Source organism: Panulirus ornatus, chromosome 1, assembly GCF_036320965.1.
Source record: "Panulirus ornatus isolate Po-2019 chromosome 1, ASM3632096v1, whole genome shotgun sequence".
NCBI lineage: Eukaryota > Metazoa > Arthropoda > Malacostraca > Decapoda > Palinuridae > Panulirus > Panulirus ornatus.
Window position 1 is genome coordinate 14,578,012 of NC_092224.1, and position 18,072 is coordinate 14,596,083.

General features: G+C 42.0%; 1 protein-coding gene across 5 annotated transcripts in view; it reads left to right on the top strand.

Moving 5' to 3' along the window:
• Positions 1–18,072, top strand: part of LOC139756702 (uncharacterized) — a 294,843-nt gene that overhangs the window by 42,142 nt on the left and 234,629 nt on the right. For all 5 annotated transcript variants that reach the window (XM_071676596.1, XM_071676758.1, XM_071676671.1 and 2 more), the window contains exons 5-6: positions 6,435–6,596; positions 6,824–6,944. In XM_071676596.1, the coding sequence (XP_071532697.1) occupies positions 6,435–6,596; positions 6,824–6,944 (283 nt within the window). The remainder of the gene's footprint in view (positions 1–6,434; positions 6,597–6,823; positions 6,945–18,072) is intronic.

Below are 18,072 nucleotides of genomic sequence, written 5' to 3' on the forward strand. Positions count from 1 at the left end.
CTTTCCATGGTTTACCCCAGACGCTTCACATGCCTTGCTTCAATCCACTGACAGCACGTCAACCCCTGTATACCACATGACTCCAATTCACTCTATTTCTTGCCCTCCTTTCACCCTCCTGCATGTTCAGGCCCCGATCACACAAAATCTTTTTCACTCCATCTTTCCACCTCCAATTTGGTCTCCCTCTTCTCGTTCCCTCCACCTCCGACACATATATCCTCTTGGTCAATCTCTCCTCACTCATTCTCTCCATGTGCCCAAACCATTTCAAAACACCCTCTTCTGCTCTCTCAACCACGCTCTTTTTATTTCCACACATCTCTCTTACCCTTACGTTACTTACTCGATCAAACCACCTCACACCACACATTGTCCTCAAACATCTCATTTCCAGCACATCCATCCTCCTGCGCACATCTCTATCCATAGCCCACGCCTCGCAACCATACAACATTGTTGGAACCACTATTCCCTCAAACATACCCATTTTTGCTTTCCGAGATAATGTTCTCGACTTCCACACATTTTTCAAGGCTCCCAAAATTTTCGCCCCCTCCCCCACCCTATGATCCACTTCCGCTTCCATGGTTCCATCCGCTGACAGATCCACTCCCAGATATCTAAAACACTTCACTTCCTCCAGTTTTTCTCCATTCAAACTCACCTCCCAATTGACTTGACCCTCACCCCTACTGTACCTAATAACCTTGCTCTTATTCACATTTACTCTCAACTTTCTTCTTCCACACACTTTACCAAACTCAGTCACCAGCTTCTGCAGTTTCTCACATGAATCAGCCACCAGCGCTGTATCATCAGCGAACAACAACTGACTCACTTCCCAAGCTCTCTCATCCCCAACAGACTTCATACTTGCCCCTCTTTCCAGGACTCTTGCATTTACCTCCCTTACAACCCCATCCATAAACAAATTAAACAACCATGGAGACATCACACACCCCTGCCGCAAACCTACATTCACTGAGAACCAATCACTTTCCTCTCTTCCTACACGTACACATGCCTTACATCCTCGACTGCTTCTAACAACTTCCTCGATAAAAACTTTTCACTGCTTCTAACAACTTGCCTCCCACACCATATATTCTTAATACCTTCCACAGAGCATCTCTATCAACTCTATCATATGCCTTCTCCAGATCCATAAATCTTTTGTTTCTAAGGATTTAAATAAATGGAAACTAAACTAAGTGTAAAGTCTTATGAGCAGTGGGTTAAATTTACATGTACAGATTCTGCAAAAGTTTCCATTATAGAAATGGAATATATCTACCTGTCCTGTATGTAACTGTATCTCTGGGACTCCTCAAGGGGGTTGTCATAGCAATAGAGTTTCCATAACTAGTGAACTCCAGTGCCACTTCTTAGCCTTTTTTGCCTTGCCCTTAACAAAACACTGGCAGAGGGAAAGTCTAGTGCAGTGCTTGCATAGCCTCTTACCCAATGTTCCTACTGATTATTTCTACCTAATGCTCCTGCTAATGTTCCTATTACTTCTACCTAATGTTCATACATAAATGTTCCTACACACTACTTCTGCCTATTGTTCCAACCATTTTGCAAAAGGCAGGGCTAGCACATAGTTCTTACCACAAGAAAATCTAGCAATGAAGAATAGGTTGAGTGTTGTCAAGTGTTATGCATGGCAAGGAGAGATTCTATTTTTGTGGACAGAGTGCCAATAGTCCATGTGCAGGTGAGGCAGAAAGAAAAGACAGCTATCTGAGTCAGAGGAGTGCTACTTGACAGCCTTTGAAGTGTAGGCTGACTATGCTACTGTCACTAACTACCCCATACCCAGGCAGTTAGTGCTGGAGATATTCCTCCATGATCGTTGGCTGCCTACTAACTGTAATATATGTGAGAGATAGTCTCCATAGGTATTCCATATGCAGTCAAATATTTGGTCTTTCAGACTTAAGTCAGCAAAGTTGCAGTTACATATACATAAATTCATGTGAACATTTCTGATATTTTGTTTTTATGTTGTGAATTTGTGAAGAAATTTGTCTTAGGTTTGTTTCTGTCGGTAACCATCTACTTACCCCTCAACCCTAACCTATTTTGGTTAGGTACCTACCCATTGTTTTGAAATGCCTCCTAAGATTGAAATATTTTGAAAGCCCTGGCAGTGTCAACCACAATTAAGATTGATATTCTTTAGTACTGCACTAAGGTTATCATGAAGTAATTTTGAATAAATTGGGAATCATAATTGTAATTAATTAAAAACTTGAATTTAAAGTACACAATGGGGGTCTTGTCCCAAAGCTCCTTTCTTTTGATTTTCCTCCCTCACTTTGCTCCTATACATATATATTTTTTTTCACACTATTCGCCATTTCCTGAGTTAGGGAGGTAGCGTTAAGAACAGAGGACTGAGCCTTTGAGAGAAAATCCTCACTTGGTCCCCTGCTCTGTTCCTTCATTAGGAAAACTAAAAACGAGAGGGGAGGATTTCCAGCCCTCCCGCTCCCTTCCCTTTTAGTTGCCGTCCCCTGCGTTTGCGAGGTAGTGCAAGGAGACAGACGAAAGAATGGCCATACCCACCCACATACACATGTATATACATACACGTCCACACATGCAAATATGCATACCTATACATCTCAACGTATACATATATATACACACACAGACTTATACATATATATACATGTACATAATTCATACTGTCTACCTTTATTCATTCCCATCGCCATCCCGCCACACATGAACATAACAACCCCCTCGTGTGCGCGAGTTAGAGCTAGGAAAAGACAAGAAAGGCCACATTCGTTCACACTCAGTTTCTAGCTGTCATTTAATAATGCACCGAAACCACTGCTCCCTTTCCACATCCAGGCCCCACAAAACTTTCCATGGTTTACCCCAGACGCTTCACATGCACTGGTACAATCCATTGACAGCACGTCGACCCGGGTATACCACATCGTTCCAGTTCACTCTAATCCTTCCACGCCTTTCACCCTCCTTCATGTTCAGGCGCCGATCACTCAAAATCTTTTTCACTTCATCTTTCCACCTCCAATTTGGCTCCCACTTCTCCTCGTTCCCTCCACCTCTGACACATAAATCCACTTGGTCAATCTTTCCTCACTCATTCTCTCCATGTGACCAAACCATTTCAAAACACCCTCTTCTGCTCTCTCAACCAGAGTCTTTTTATTACCACACATCTCTCTTACCATGTTATTACTTACTTGATCAAACCACCTCACACCACATATTGTCCTCAAACCTCATTTCCAGCACATCCACACTCCTCCGCACAACTCTATCCATAGCCCACGCCTCGCAACCGTATACCATTGTTGGAACCACTATTCCTTCAAACATACCCATTTTTGCTTTCGGAGATAATGTTCTCGACTTCAACACATTCTTCAATGCTCCCAGAACTTTCGCCCCCTCCCCCACCGTATGATTCACTTCCTCTTCCATGGTTCCATCCACTGCCAAAACCACTCCCAGATATCTAAAGCACTTCACTTCCTCCAGTTTTTCTCCATTCAAACTTACCTCCCAATTGACTTGTCCCTCAACCCTACTGTACCTAATAACCTTGCTCTTATTCACATCAACTCTTTTATATGCCTTCTCCAGATCCATAAATGCTACATACAAATCCATTTGCTTTTCTAAGTATTTCTCGCATATATTCTTCAAAGCAAACACCTGATCCACTCATCCTCTACCACTTCTGAAACCACTCTGCTCTTCCCCAATCTGATGCTCTGTACATGCCTTCACCCCTCTCAATCAATACCCTCACATATAATTTCCCAGGAATACTCAACAGACTTATACCTCTGTAATTTGAGCACTCACATATATCCCCTTTGCCTTTGTACAATGGCACATTCCTCCAATCCTCAATCATGTCACCATGAGTCATACATACATTAAATAACCTTACCAACCAGTCAACAATACAGTCACCCCATTTTTAATAAATTCCACTGCAATACCATCCAAACCCGCTGCCTTGCCGGCTTTCATCTTCCACAAAGCTTTTACTACCTCTTCTCTGTTTACCAAATCATTCTCCCTAACCCTCTCACTTTGCAGACCACCTCGACCAAAACACCCCATATCTGCCTCTCTATCATCAAACACATTCAACAAACCTTCGAAATACTCCATCTCCTTCTCTCATCACCACCACTTGTTATCACCTCCCCTTTAGCCCCCTTCACTGAAGTTCCCATTTGTTCCCTTGTCTTATGCTCTTTATTTACCTCCTTCTAAAACATCTTTTTATTCTTCCTAAAATTTAATGATACTCTCTCACCCCAACTCTCATTTGCCCTCTTTTTCACCTCTTGCACCTTTCTCTTGACCTTCTGCCTCTTTCTTTTATACATCTCCCTCTCATTCATGTGTATGTGGGTTGGGCCATTCTTCGACTGTTTCCTTGCATTACCTTGCTAACGTGGGAGATGGCGATATAGTATAATAAATGTAGATAATAAATGATATATGTATATATGAGTGGATGGGCCATTCTTTGTCTATTTCCTGGCACTACCTCGCTGATGCGGGAAACAGCGATTAAGTATGATGAATATATGTATGATACCCTTAAAGACAGTGACCTCTCTTTTCACATGTTCCTCATTGTACTCAGGACCTTTGTCACCTCACTCACCCTGTAGCTCACTTCAGCCCCCATGGTTCCATTTGCTACCATATCCACTCTCAGGGGTCTTAAACACTCCACTTCCTCCAAGTTATCTCCAAAGTCATTCAAACATTCTAGATAATTACCCCTTTTCACTGTTAAACTCAATAACTTTGCGTTTATTCACATTTACTCTCAGCTTTCTAATTTCACACATTCCTAAACTCAAACACCCATTTCTGCAGTTTCTCATTAATCTTCCACCATCATTGTCACCAGCAACCAACAATAGATTCACCGCACAGGTGCCCCCAACTGTAACAGGCTCCATACCTGCTCCTCTCCAAGACTCATGCATTTACCTCCAACATCACCTCATCCATAAACATATCAAACAGCCATGGTAACATCACACATCTCAGATGCACACCCTCCCACACTTGGAACCACTTACCTTCATTTCTTCCTTCTTGCATACATACTGTACTCTCTAGCTAAAAACTTCTGATTGAAGCAGCTTTCTTAAAACATCATATTTTCAAAACACCTTCCACAGAGAATCTCTATTAACCCTATCATACACTTACTCCAGATCCATAAATGCCACATCCAGATCGTTCTGTTTCTCTAAGTATTTCTTGCTTGCATTCATCACAGGAAGGGTCTTGGAGAGAGGGGCAAATATGCAGTCTGTAAGGGGAATGGGGCCTGGGAAGTGTCATTTGTTGCTTTGCTGATGATGTGACACTGGTAGTAGAAGTGAAAAACTCCAGAAGTTGGCATCTGAGTTTGGGAGAGTGTGTGTATGGAAGTTCAGAGTAAATGTGAACAAAATTAAGGTTATTAGGATTAGCAGGGCAAAGGGACAGGTTAGTTGGGATTTGAATTTTAATGGAGAAAATATGGAGGAAGTGGAGTGTTTTAGATACCTGGTAGTGAACATAATAGCAAATAGAATCATGGAAGCAGAAGAGATTCATAGGGTGGGTTAAATCACCCCTCACTAGTACCTAGTCTTTTACATCAAAACTGATGACAAATTCTATTAGATGCTCCCAGAACACTTGCCTCTCATGGCCGGGTGCATAAGCATTAATGATCACCTATCTCCCCATCCACTTTCAGCTTTACCCACATCAATCTATAATTTACTTTCTTACACTCCGTCACACATTCCTGCAACTCCTGCTTCAAGAGTAGTGCTTCTCCTTCCTTAACCCTTGTCGTCTCACCAGCCCCTCACTTTACTCCATAGACATTTCCTAACCATTCATCCCCTTTTTTTCATTCAGAGCTTGTTAATCCAGGTTTCTTTCCTCAGTCATACTATCTGTCTCTCCTCTCTTATCTTGGTTATGTCCACACGCATTTCGAAACCCCAGCTTGGTCCTTTGAGGTGGATGAGTACTCCCTGTACAAGTCCTTCTGTTCCCTCTTTTAGAAATTGAAATACAAGAAGAGAAGATTTCCAGCCCCCTCACTCTTACCCCCCCTTCAGTCACCTTCCATGACACGCAGGGAATATGCAGGTAGAATTCTATCTCCCTTGTAGCATTAATGAGATGGCTCTAATTATGGTGTCCAGTTGCCCATGCTATCTCAGCTAACATAGAAAAAGAATATTCAGTAGACTGAACTCCACAGGGACCATTATCCATAATAGATGGGGCATATCTCGAAATAAGTGATTAGCTTGGGCCCATAATTTCTTTTCATTTGCATGCAGTACTATTCTTTAGATCTTAAATTAGGTCTTTATTAATCAGTTACCATTATTTTTTTTCAGATTCAGATGCACCAGTGGAGGTTTTGATAAATGTAGACAGCACGGATAAAGAGGGGCGAACAGCAATCCACCGAGCAGTCAAGGCCAAATATCGTGTGGTTGACAGTATCTACAAAGAGATGGAAGATGGTGGAAAGTACATAGTTGTCAGAAAGAAAAAAGGTAATTGTTATAAGTGATTCACTTAAGATCATGGATAGTTTAGATGAATAAATGAGCATTGACAATAATGAGAAGGGATTATTGAGTAGACTTTGAGTGAAATTTTGCCTAGTGGATTCAGATACATCTTACTTGAATTATGCCATCTGTTTACATTTGACAAAGGAGTTTAGATGAGTTCTATAGAAAAAAAATATGCTTGATCATCACCATGTTTGCCTTTTTAGCTGGCAGTGTACGGCGTGAGAGAACTACGTGGCCTAAGTCTCAGATGTACACCACATTTGTCCTTTATAAAGAAAATATTGATACAATGGAAGCTATCAATCACATTGCTTGGAAAACCAGGTAAATGAACATGAATATATACTCTTTTAAACTGTTCAACTGCTTATTTAGTTCAAGCAGAATATTCTTTGAATTACTCACATAACCATTATAAGGCAGACACTGTGTAAAGACATAAAAAGTAGATTTCATTTACTTGTATTCTGAAATGCAAACAGAGAGTAGATGCTTATCTCTATCTATATCACTGATGCTTGTACCCTTCAGGAACTCCCATCAAGGGGTGGCCACAGCAAAAGAGTCTTAGTTATCTCTATCCCTACATGCCTCCCTCACATACACCATTCCATGCATTGTTCCTCTGTCTCTTTCCCTCCACTATTCCTCCACCCTATTTGCTCATGTCACAGGTGCTCTTCCACTCACACCAACCCCTTTAATTGTACTATCATACACCCTCTTTGTAAAGTCCTAGTCTTGCATTCATTCCATATGCCTGAACAACCGCAAAGTATTACATTTCACCCATTCTACCACTCCATAATTTATTCCTTTTGCATTCCTTGCCATACCACATCTCTCATACACCCTTTCATTTTTTTCTTCATTACATCTCGTCACACCACATACTCTTCTCAAATAGCTCATTTGCACAGCTTGGATTCTTGACCTCTTTGCCTCATTCCATATCCATATTTGGGCTGCATATGTCAGGGTTGGGAGGACTATGCTGTCTCTTAATCCTTTCTTCACTTCCATACTTACACTTCAACCCTTCATTATTCTGATAAGGAACCCAATGACTCTTTTACCCTGTACGGCTCTCTCCCTTATCTCCTTCACTTTCACACTTTCCCAAGACAGCTTGCAGAAACTTAAATTCCCTCACTTCTTCCAGTCTTTCCCCTCCATATTCATAGCATAATCGAGTACTCTTCTTTCACTCTATATGGTTTACAAAATCTATACTTTCACTCCGTTTCCTTTCAAACACCATTACTTTACTTTTACATGCGTTTACCTTCAGTCTCTTCAAATTAACTATCAGAAAACCCTTCATTATTCTGATAAGGAACCCAATGACTCTTTTACCCTGTACGGCTCTCTCCCTTATCTCCTTCACTTTCACACTTTCCCAAGACAGCTTGCAGAAACTTAAATTCCCTCACTTCTTCCTGTCTTTCCCCTCCATATTCATAGCATAATCGAGTACTCTTCTTTCACTCTATATGGTTTACAAAATCTATACTTTCACTCCGTTTCCTTTCAAACACCATTACTTTACTTTTACATGCATTTACCTTCAGTCTCTTCAAATTAACTATCAGAAAACAAACTTACAACCTTCTGCAACTTCTCTTCACTCTTCACAAACAACACAGTATTATCTGCAAACAGGCTTGCCACTAACCACCACATCTCACTGCCACACTCATCTTTGCACTCCCTTTCTTAGCTTTGCTTTCATCTCTCTCATCACTCCATCTATATATGTATATGTTAAAAAGCCACGGTGCATTACACAGCCCTTCCTCACACCTACATGTATCCCAAAACTTTTACTCAGCTCTCCATTCACTTTTTATATACACATTTGCTCCTTCATAGGAGGCTTTTACACCATCCAACAGTTGTCCCTCTATACCATGCATCCTTAACACTTCCAACGAAGCATTCCACTCGACTCTATCATGTACCTTCTCCAGATGCATAAAAGCTGCATACAACTTCTTAGCTTTCGCTAAGTACTTTTCCATGGTCATCTTTATTACAAAAATATCTTCTACTCTTCCTCTGCCTTTCCTAAAACCCCCTTCCTCTTCACTCATTCTGCATTCAGTCACCTCCATCACTCTGTCAATTGATATTCTTGCATACACTTTTCCTGGGATAGGGGAGAAAGAATACTTCCTACGCATTCCCTGCGTGTCGTAGAAGACGAATAAATGGGAAGGGGGCAGGGGGCTGGTAATCCTCCTCTCTTGTTTTTAATTTTCCAAAAGAAGGAACAGAGAAGGAGCTAAGTGAGGAAATTCCTTCAAAGGCTCAGTCCTCTGTTCTTAATGCTACCTAGTTCATGCGGGACATGGTGAATATGCATGAAAAATGAAACTTTTTCTGGTACATGTAACATACTTATTCCCTTATAATTGCTACACTCTAGGTCTTTTTCACTCCATCCTTCCACCTCCAATTTTGTCTCCTGCTTCTCCTTGTTCGCTCCACCTCTGACACATATATCCTCTTTGTCAGTCTTTCCTAACTTATTCTCTTGATATACCCAAACCATTTCAACACACCCTCTTCTGCCCTCTCAACCATACTCTTCATAGTTCCACTCATCTCTCTTACCCTTTCATTACTTACTTGATCAAATTGCCTCACACCACATATTGTCCTCAAAATTTCATTTCCAACACATCCACTCTCCTTCGTATTACCCTGTCTATAGCCCATGCCTCAGAGCTGTATAACATTGTTGGAATGACTATTCCTTCAAACATACCCATTTTTTGCTCTCTCGAGATAATATTCTCTCCTTCCACACATTCTTCATTGCTCCCAGAACCTTTGTCCCCTCCCCCACCCTGTAATTCACTTCTGCTTCCATGGTTCCATCTGCTGTTAAGTCCACTCCCAGATATCTAAAACACTTTTCTTCCTCCCATTTTTCTCTATTCAAACTTACCCCCCAATTAACTTGTCCCTCAACCCTACTGAACCTAATAACCTTACTCGTCACATCTACTCTCAGCTTTCTTCTTTCATACACTTTTCCAAACTCGGTCACCTACCTCTTCAGTTTCTCACACAAATTAGCCACTAGAGTTGTGTCATTGGCAAACAACAACTGACTCACTTCCCAGGCCCTCTCATCCACAACAGACTGCATACTTGCCCATCTCTCCAAAACTTGTATTTACCTCCCTAACCACACCATCAATAAACAAATTAACAGCCATAGGGACATCACATACCCCTGCCACAAACCAACATTCACTGGGAACCAATCACTCTCCTCTCTTCCTACGCCTACACATGCCTTACATCTTTGGAAAAGCTTTTCACTGCTTCTAGCAACTTACCTCCCACACTGTCTTCTCGTAAAACCTTCCATAAGCATCTCTATCAGCCCTAGTATATGCCCTCTCCAAATCCATAAATGCTACATACAAATCTGTTTGTTTTCCTAAGTATTTCTCACATACATTCTTCAAAGCAAACACCTGATCCACACATCCTCTACCACTTCTGAAACCACGCTGCTCTATCCCAATCTGATGCTCTGTACATGCCTTTACCTTCTTAATCAATACCCTCCCATGTGATTTCCCCAGAATATTCAACAAACTTATGCCTCTGTAGTTTGAACACTCACCTTTATCCCCTTTGCCTTTGTACAATGGCACTGTGCATGCATTCCACCAATCCTCACGCACTTCACCATGGTCCGTACATACTCTGAATATCCTTACCAACCAATCAACTACACAGTTGCCCCCTTTTTTAATAAATTCCACTGCAATAACATCCAAACCCGCCGCGTAGCTGGATTTCATCTTCTGCAAAGCTTTCAATACCTCTTCTCTCTTCATCAAACCCTCTCACTTTGCACATCACCTCAAGCAAAACACCGTATATCTGCCACTCTATCATCAAACGCATTCAGCAAACCTCCATCTCATTCTCATTCCATCACTATCTGTTATCACTTCCCCACTTGCTCCCTTCACCAATGTTACCATTTGTTCTCTTGTCCCACACACGTTATTTACAATCTTCCAAAACATCTTTTTATTTTCCCTAAAATTTAATGATACTCTCTCACCCCAATTCTCATTTGCCCTCTTTTTCAACTTTATCACCTTTCTTTTGGCCTCATGGCACTTTCTTTTATCAATCTCACACTTATTTGTACTAATTTGTACTACTTCCCTGCAAATGTTGTCCAAATGCCCCTTTTCTTTTTCACTAACACTCTTACTTCTTCACCCCACCACTCACTACCCTTTCTAATCTGCCCACCTCCCACCTTTCTCATTACCACATGCATCTTTTGTGCAAGCCATCACGTCTTCCCTAAATACATCTTGTTCCTCACCCACTCCCCTCATGTCATTTGCTCTCACCTTTTGCCTTTTTACACTCAATCTCCTCTGATACTTCCTCACACAAGTCTCCTTTTCAAGCTCTTTTACTCTTACTACTCTCTTCTCCCCAACATTCTCTCTTCTTTTCTTAAAGCCTCTACAAATCTTCACCTTCACAAGACTGAGATCATACATCTCTCCATCTGCCCCTCTCAGCACATTTAAATCCAAAATTCTCTCTGTTACATGTTTATAAGTTAATACATAGTCCAATAATGCCCTTTGACCATCTCTAATCATATACGTATACTTATGCATATCTCTTTTTAAACCAGCTATACTTAATCACTAGTCTTTTTCAGCTCACAAATCCACAAGCCTTTCACCATTTTCCATTTACAACACTGAACACCCCATGCACATCAATTATTCCCTCAACTGCCACAGTACTCATCTTCACATTTAAATTACCCTTCACTTTAACCTGGTGTTGTGCATCAAAGCTGCTTACACACTCACTCAGCCTCTCTCAAAAAACTTGCCTCTCATGATCTTTCTTATGACCAGGTGCATAGGCACCACTAATCACCCATCTCTCTCCATCCACTTTCATTTTTACCCACAACAATCTAACATTTTCTTTCTTACAGTCTATCATATACTCCCAGAACTCCTGCTTCAGGAGTATTGCTACTCCTTCCTTAGCTCTTGTTCTCTCACCAACCCGACTTTACTCCCAAGACTCCCAAACCACTCTTCCCCTTTACCTTTGAGTTTTGTTTCACTCAGAGCCAGACCATCCAGGTTTCTTTCCTCAAACACATTACCTATCTCTCCTTTCTTCTCATCTTGGTTACATCCACTCACATTCAGACCTCCCAATCTGAGCTTTTGAGGAGGATGAGCACTCCCCACTTCACTCCTTCACCTGTTTCTCTTTATAGAAATTTAAGTACAAGGAGGGGAGGGGGTGAAGTTCCCAGCCCCCGCTCCCGCCCCGTTTTGTCACTTTCTGCAATACGCAGGGAATACATGGTAAGGTTGTTAGGTTCAGTAGGGTTGAGGGACAAGTTAATTGGGAGGTGAGTTTGAATGTAGAAAAACTGGAGGAAGTGAAGTGTTTGAGATATCTGGGAGTGGATTTAGCAGCAGATGTAACCATGGAAGTGGAAGTGAGTCACAGGGTGGGGGAGTGAGTGAAGGTTCTGGGAGCATTGAAGAATATGTGGAAGGCGAGAACGTTATCTCAGAGAGCAAAAATGAGTATGTTTGAAGGAATAGTGGTTTTAGCAATGTTATAGGGTTGTGCGGAGGAGGGTGAATTTGTTGGAAATGAAATGTTTGAGGACAATATGTGGTGTGAAATGATTTGATTGAGTAAGTAATAAAAGGGTAAGAGAGATTTGTGGTAATACAAAGAGTATGGTTGAGAGAGCAGAAGAGGGTGTGTTGAAATGGTTTGGACACATGGAGAGAATGAGTGAGGAAAGATTGACAAAGAGGATATATGTGTCAGAGGTAGAGGGAATGAGGAGAAGCAGGAGACCAAATTGGAGGTGGAAGGATGGAGTGAAAAAGATTTTGAGTGATCAGTGCCTGAACATACAGGAGAGTGAAAGGCATGCAGGGAATAGAGTGAATTGGAACGATGTCGTATACCAGGTCGACTTGCTGTCAGTGTACTGAACCAGGGAATGTGAAGCATCTGGGGTAAACCATGGAAAGGTCTTTGGGGCCTGGATGTGGAAAGGGAGCTGTGGTTTCGGTGCATTATACATGACAGCTAGAGACTGAGTGTGAATGAATGTAGCGTATTTTGCCTGTTCCTGGCGCTGCCTTGCTGGAGGAGGAAGAGGAGGAGGGGGGATGCTATTTCGTTTGTGGCTGGGTGGCGAATGGATTGGATTAAGGCAGCAAGTATGGATATGTACATGTGTATATATGTATATGTCTGTTTATGTATATGTATGTATACGTTGAAATGTATAAATATGTATATTTGCGTGTGTGGGCGTTTACGTATATACGTGTGTATGTGGATGGGCTGGGCCATTCCTTGTCTGTTTCCTTTTGCTATCTAGTGAATGTGGGAGATGGCGGTTAAGTATAATAGTTGAATAAATAATATATATGTGTATTATTTATTTATTTATTTTGCTTTGTCGCTGTATCCCGCGTTTGCGAGGTAGCGCAAGAAAACAGACGAAAGAAATGGCCCAACCCACCCCCATACACATGTATGTACATACACGTCCACACACGCAAATATACACACCTATACATCTCAATGTACACATATATATACACACACACCAGACACATACATATATACCCATGCACACAATTCACACTGTCTGCCTTTATTCATTCCCATCGCCACCTCGCCACACATGGAATACCATCCCCCTCCCCCCTCATGTGTGCGAGGTAGCGCTAGGAAAAGACAACAAAGGCCCCATTCGTTCACACTCAATCTCTAGCTGTCATGCAACAATGCCCAAAACCACAGCCCCCTTTCCACGTCCAGGCCCCACACAGCTTTCCATGGTTTACCCCAGACGCTTCACATGCCCTGATTCAATCCACTGACAGCACGTCAACCCCGGTATACCACATCGATCCAATTCACTCTATTCCTTGCCCACCTTTCACCCTCCTGCATGTTCATGCCCCGATCACTCAAAATCTTTTTCACTCCATCTTTCCACCTTCAATTTGGTCTCCCACTTCTCCTCATTCCCTCCACCTTCGACACATATATCCTCTTGGTCAATCTTTCCTCACTCATTCTCTCCATGTGCCCAAACCATTTCAAAACACCCTCTTCTGCTCTCTCAACCACACTCTTTTTATTTCCACACATCTCTCTTACCCTTACTTACCCTTACATTACTTACTCGATCAAACCACCTCACACCACACATTGTCCTCAAACATCTCATTTCCAGCACATCCACCCTCCTCTGCACAACTCTATCCATAGCCCATGCCTCGCAACCATACAACATTGTTGGAACCACTATTCCTTCAAACATACCCATTTTTGCTTGCGGAGATAATGTTCTCGACTTCCACACATTCTTCAAGGCTCCTAGGATTTTCGCCCCCTCCCCCACCCTATGATTCACTTCCGCTTCCATGGTTCCCTCCGCTGCCAGATCCACTCCCAGGTATCTAAAACACTTTACTTCCTCCAGTTTTTCTCCATTCAAAGAGGGGCAAGTATGAAGTCTGTTGTAGATGAGAGAGCTTGGGAAGTGAGTCAGTTGTTGTTCGCTGATGATACAGCGCTGGTGGCTGATTCATGCGAGAAAGTGCAAAAGCTGGTGACTGAGTTTGGTAAAGTGTGTGAAAGAAGAAAGTTAAGAGTAAATGTGAATAAGAGCAAGGTTATTAGGTACAGTAGGGTTGAGGGTCAAGTCAATTGGGAGGTATATATGTATGTATATATTTATTTTTTGCTTTATTATACTTTTTTGCTGAGCCGCGTTTGCGGTAGCACATGGAAACAGACGAAAGAATGGCCCAACCCACCCACATACACATGTATATACATACACGCCCACATACACACGTATACATACTTGTACAATTCAACGTTATTTATTTATTTATTATACTTTGTTGCTGTCTCCCGCATTAGTGAGGTAGTGCAAGGAAACAGATGAAGGAAATGGCCCAACCCACCCACATACACATATATATGAATACACGTCTAGACACAGCACATATACATAGCTATACATCTCAAAGTATACATATATATACACACACAGACATATACATATATACACATGTACATAAGTGTAAGAAAGTAAATTCTAGATTCATATGGGTAAAACTGAAAGTTGATGGAGAGAGATTAGTGATTATTGGTGCATATGCATCTGGGCATGAGAAGAAAGATCATGAGAGGCAAGTGTTTTCGGAGCAGCTGAGTGAGTGTGTTAGTAGTTTTGATGCACGAGTCCGAGTTATAGTGATGGGTGATTTAAATGCAAAGATGAGTAATGTGGCAGTTAAGGGAATAATTGATGTACATGGTGTGTTAAGTGTTGTAAATGGAAGTGGTGAAGAGCTTGTAGATTTCAGTGCTGAAAAGAGACTGGTTATTGGGAATTCCTGGTTTAAAAAGAGAGATATACATAAATATATATATGTAAGTAGGAGAGGTAGCCAGAGAGTGTTATTGGATTACGTGTTGATTGATAGGCGCGCGAAAGAGAAACTTTTGGATGTTAATGTGCTGAGAGGTGCAACTGGAGGGAAGTCCGATCATCATCTTGAAGAGGCAAAAGTGAGGATTTGTAGAGGTTTTCAGAAAAGAAGAGAGAACGTTGGGGTGAAGAGAGTGGTGAGAGTAAGTGAGCTTGGGAAGGAGACTTATGTGAGGCAGTACCAGGAGAGACTGAGTAGAGAATGGAAAAAGATGAAACAAAGGACGTAAGGGGAGTGGGGGAGGAATGGGATGTATTTAGGGAAGCAGCGATGGCTTGTGCAAAACATGCTTGTGGCATGAGAAGCGTGGGAGGTGGACAGATTAGAAATGGTAGTGAGTGATGGGATGAAGAAGTAAGATTATTAGTGAAAGAGAAGAGAGAGGCATTTGGGCAATTTTTGCAGGGAAATAATGCAAATGAGTGGGAGATGTATAAAAGAAAGAGGCAGGAGGTCAAGAGAAAGGTGCAAGGGGCAAAAAAGAGGGCAAATGAGAGTTGGGGTGTGAGAGTATCATTAAATTTTAGGGAGAATAAAAAATGTTTTGGAAGGAGGTAAATAAAGTGCGTAAGACAAGGGAACAAATGGGAGCATCCGTGAAGGGGGCTAATGGGGAGGTGATAACAAGTAGTGGTGATATGAGAAGGAGATGGAGTGAGTATTTTGAAGGTTTGTTGAATGTGTTTGATGATAGAGTGGCAGATTTAGGGTGTTTTGGTTGAGGTGGTGTGCAAAGTGAGAGGGTTAGGGAGAATGATTTGGCAGAATGCTTGGATAGTGCCATTGTACAAAGGCAAAGGGGATAAGAGTGAGTGCTCAAATTACAGAGGTATAAGTTTGTTGAGTATTCCTAGGAAATTATATGGGAGGGTATTGATTTAGAGAGTGAAGGCATGTACAGAATATCAGACTGGGGAAGAGCAGTGTGGTTTCAGAAGTGGTAGAGGATGTGTGGATCAGGTGTTTGCTTTGAAAAGTGTATGAGAAATACTTAGAAAAGCAAATGGATTTGCATGTAGCATTTATGGATCTGGAGAAGGCATATGATAGAGATGCTCTGTGGAAGGTATTGAGAATGTATGGTGTGGGAGGTATGTTGTTAGAAGCAGTGAAAAGTTTTTATCGGGGATGTTAGGTATGTGTAGTGTAGGAAGAGAGAAAAGTGATTGGTTCTCAGTGAATGTTGGTTTGCGGCAGGGATGCGTAATGTCTCCATGGTTGTTTATTTTGTTTATGGATGGGTTTGTTGGGGAGGTGATTGCAAGAGTTTTGGAGAGAGGGGCAAGTATGCAGTCTGTTGTGGATGAGAGAGCTTGGGAAGTGAGTCAGTTGTTCGCTGATGATACAGCACTGGTGGCTGATTCGTGTAAGAAACTGCAGAAGCTGGTGACTGAGTTTGGTAAAGTATGTGAAAGAAGAAAGGTGAGAGTAAATGTGAATAAGAGCAAGGTACAGTAGAGTTGAGAGACAAGTCAATTGGGAGGTAAGTTTGAATGGAGAAAGACTGAAGGAACTGAAGTGTTATAGATATCTGGGAGTGGATCTGGCAGCGGATGGAACCATGGAAGCAGAATTGAATCATAGGGTGGGGGAGGGGGCGAAAGTTCTGGGAGTGTTGAAAAATGTGTGGAAGTCGAGAATGTTATATTGGTAAGCAAAAATGGGTATGTTTGAAGGAATAGTGGTTCCAACAATGTTATATGGTTGCGAGGCATGGGCTATAGATAGAGTTGTGCGGAGGAGGGTGGATGTGCTGGAAATGAGATGTTTTAGGACAATATGTGGTGTGACGTGGTTTGATCGAGTAAGTAATGAAAGGGTAAGAGAGATGTGTGGTAATAAGAAGAGAGTGGTTGAGAGAGCAGAAGAGGGTGTTTTGAAATGGTTTGGTCACATGGAAAGAATGAGTGAGAAAAGATTGACCAAGAGGATATATGTGCCAGAGGTGGAGGGAAAGGGGAGAAGTGGGAGACCAAATTGGAGGTGGAAAGATGGAGTGAAAAAGATTTTGAGTGATCGGGGCCTGAACATGCAGGAGGGTGAAAGGCGTGCAAGGAATAGAGTGAATTGGAATGATGTGGTATACTGGGGTCGATGTGCTGTCAATGGATTGAACCAGGGCATGTGAAGCATCTGGGGTAAACCATTGAAAGTTGTGTGGGGCCTGGATGTGGAAAGGGAGCTATGGTTTCAGTGCATTATATATGAGAGAGACTGAGTGTGAACGAATGTGGCCTTTGTTGTCTTTTCCTATCGCTACCTCGTGCACATACCTGACACATATAGCCTCTCTGTGAATCTTTCCTCACGCATTCTCTCCATGTGACCAAACCATTTCATTCACCCTCTTCTGCTCTCTCAACCACACTCTTTATTTCCACACTTTTCTCTTACCCTTTCATTACTTACTCGATCAAACCACCTCACACCACATATTGTTCTTAAACATCTCATATCCAGCACATCTACCCTCCTCTGCACAACTCTATCTGTAGCCCATGCCTTGCAACCATATAACATTGTTGGAACCACTATTCCTTCAAACACACCCATTTTTGCTTTCCAAGATAACGTTCTCGACTTCAGCACATTTTTCAACGCTCCCAGAACTTTTGCTTCATCCCCCACCCTATGATTCACTTCTACTTCCATGGTCCCATCCGCTGCCAAATCCACTCCCAGATATCTAAAACGCTTCACTTCCTCCAGTTTTTCTCCATTCAAACTTACCTCCCAATTGACTTGTCCCTCAACCCTACTGTACCTAATAACCTTGCTCTTATTCACATTTACTCTCAGCTTTCTTCTTTCACACACTTTACCAAACTCAGTCACCAGCTTCTGCAGTTTCTCCCCCGAATCAGCCACCAGCGCTGTAT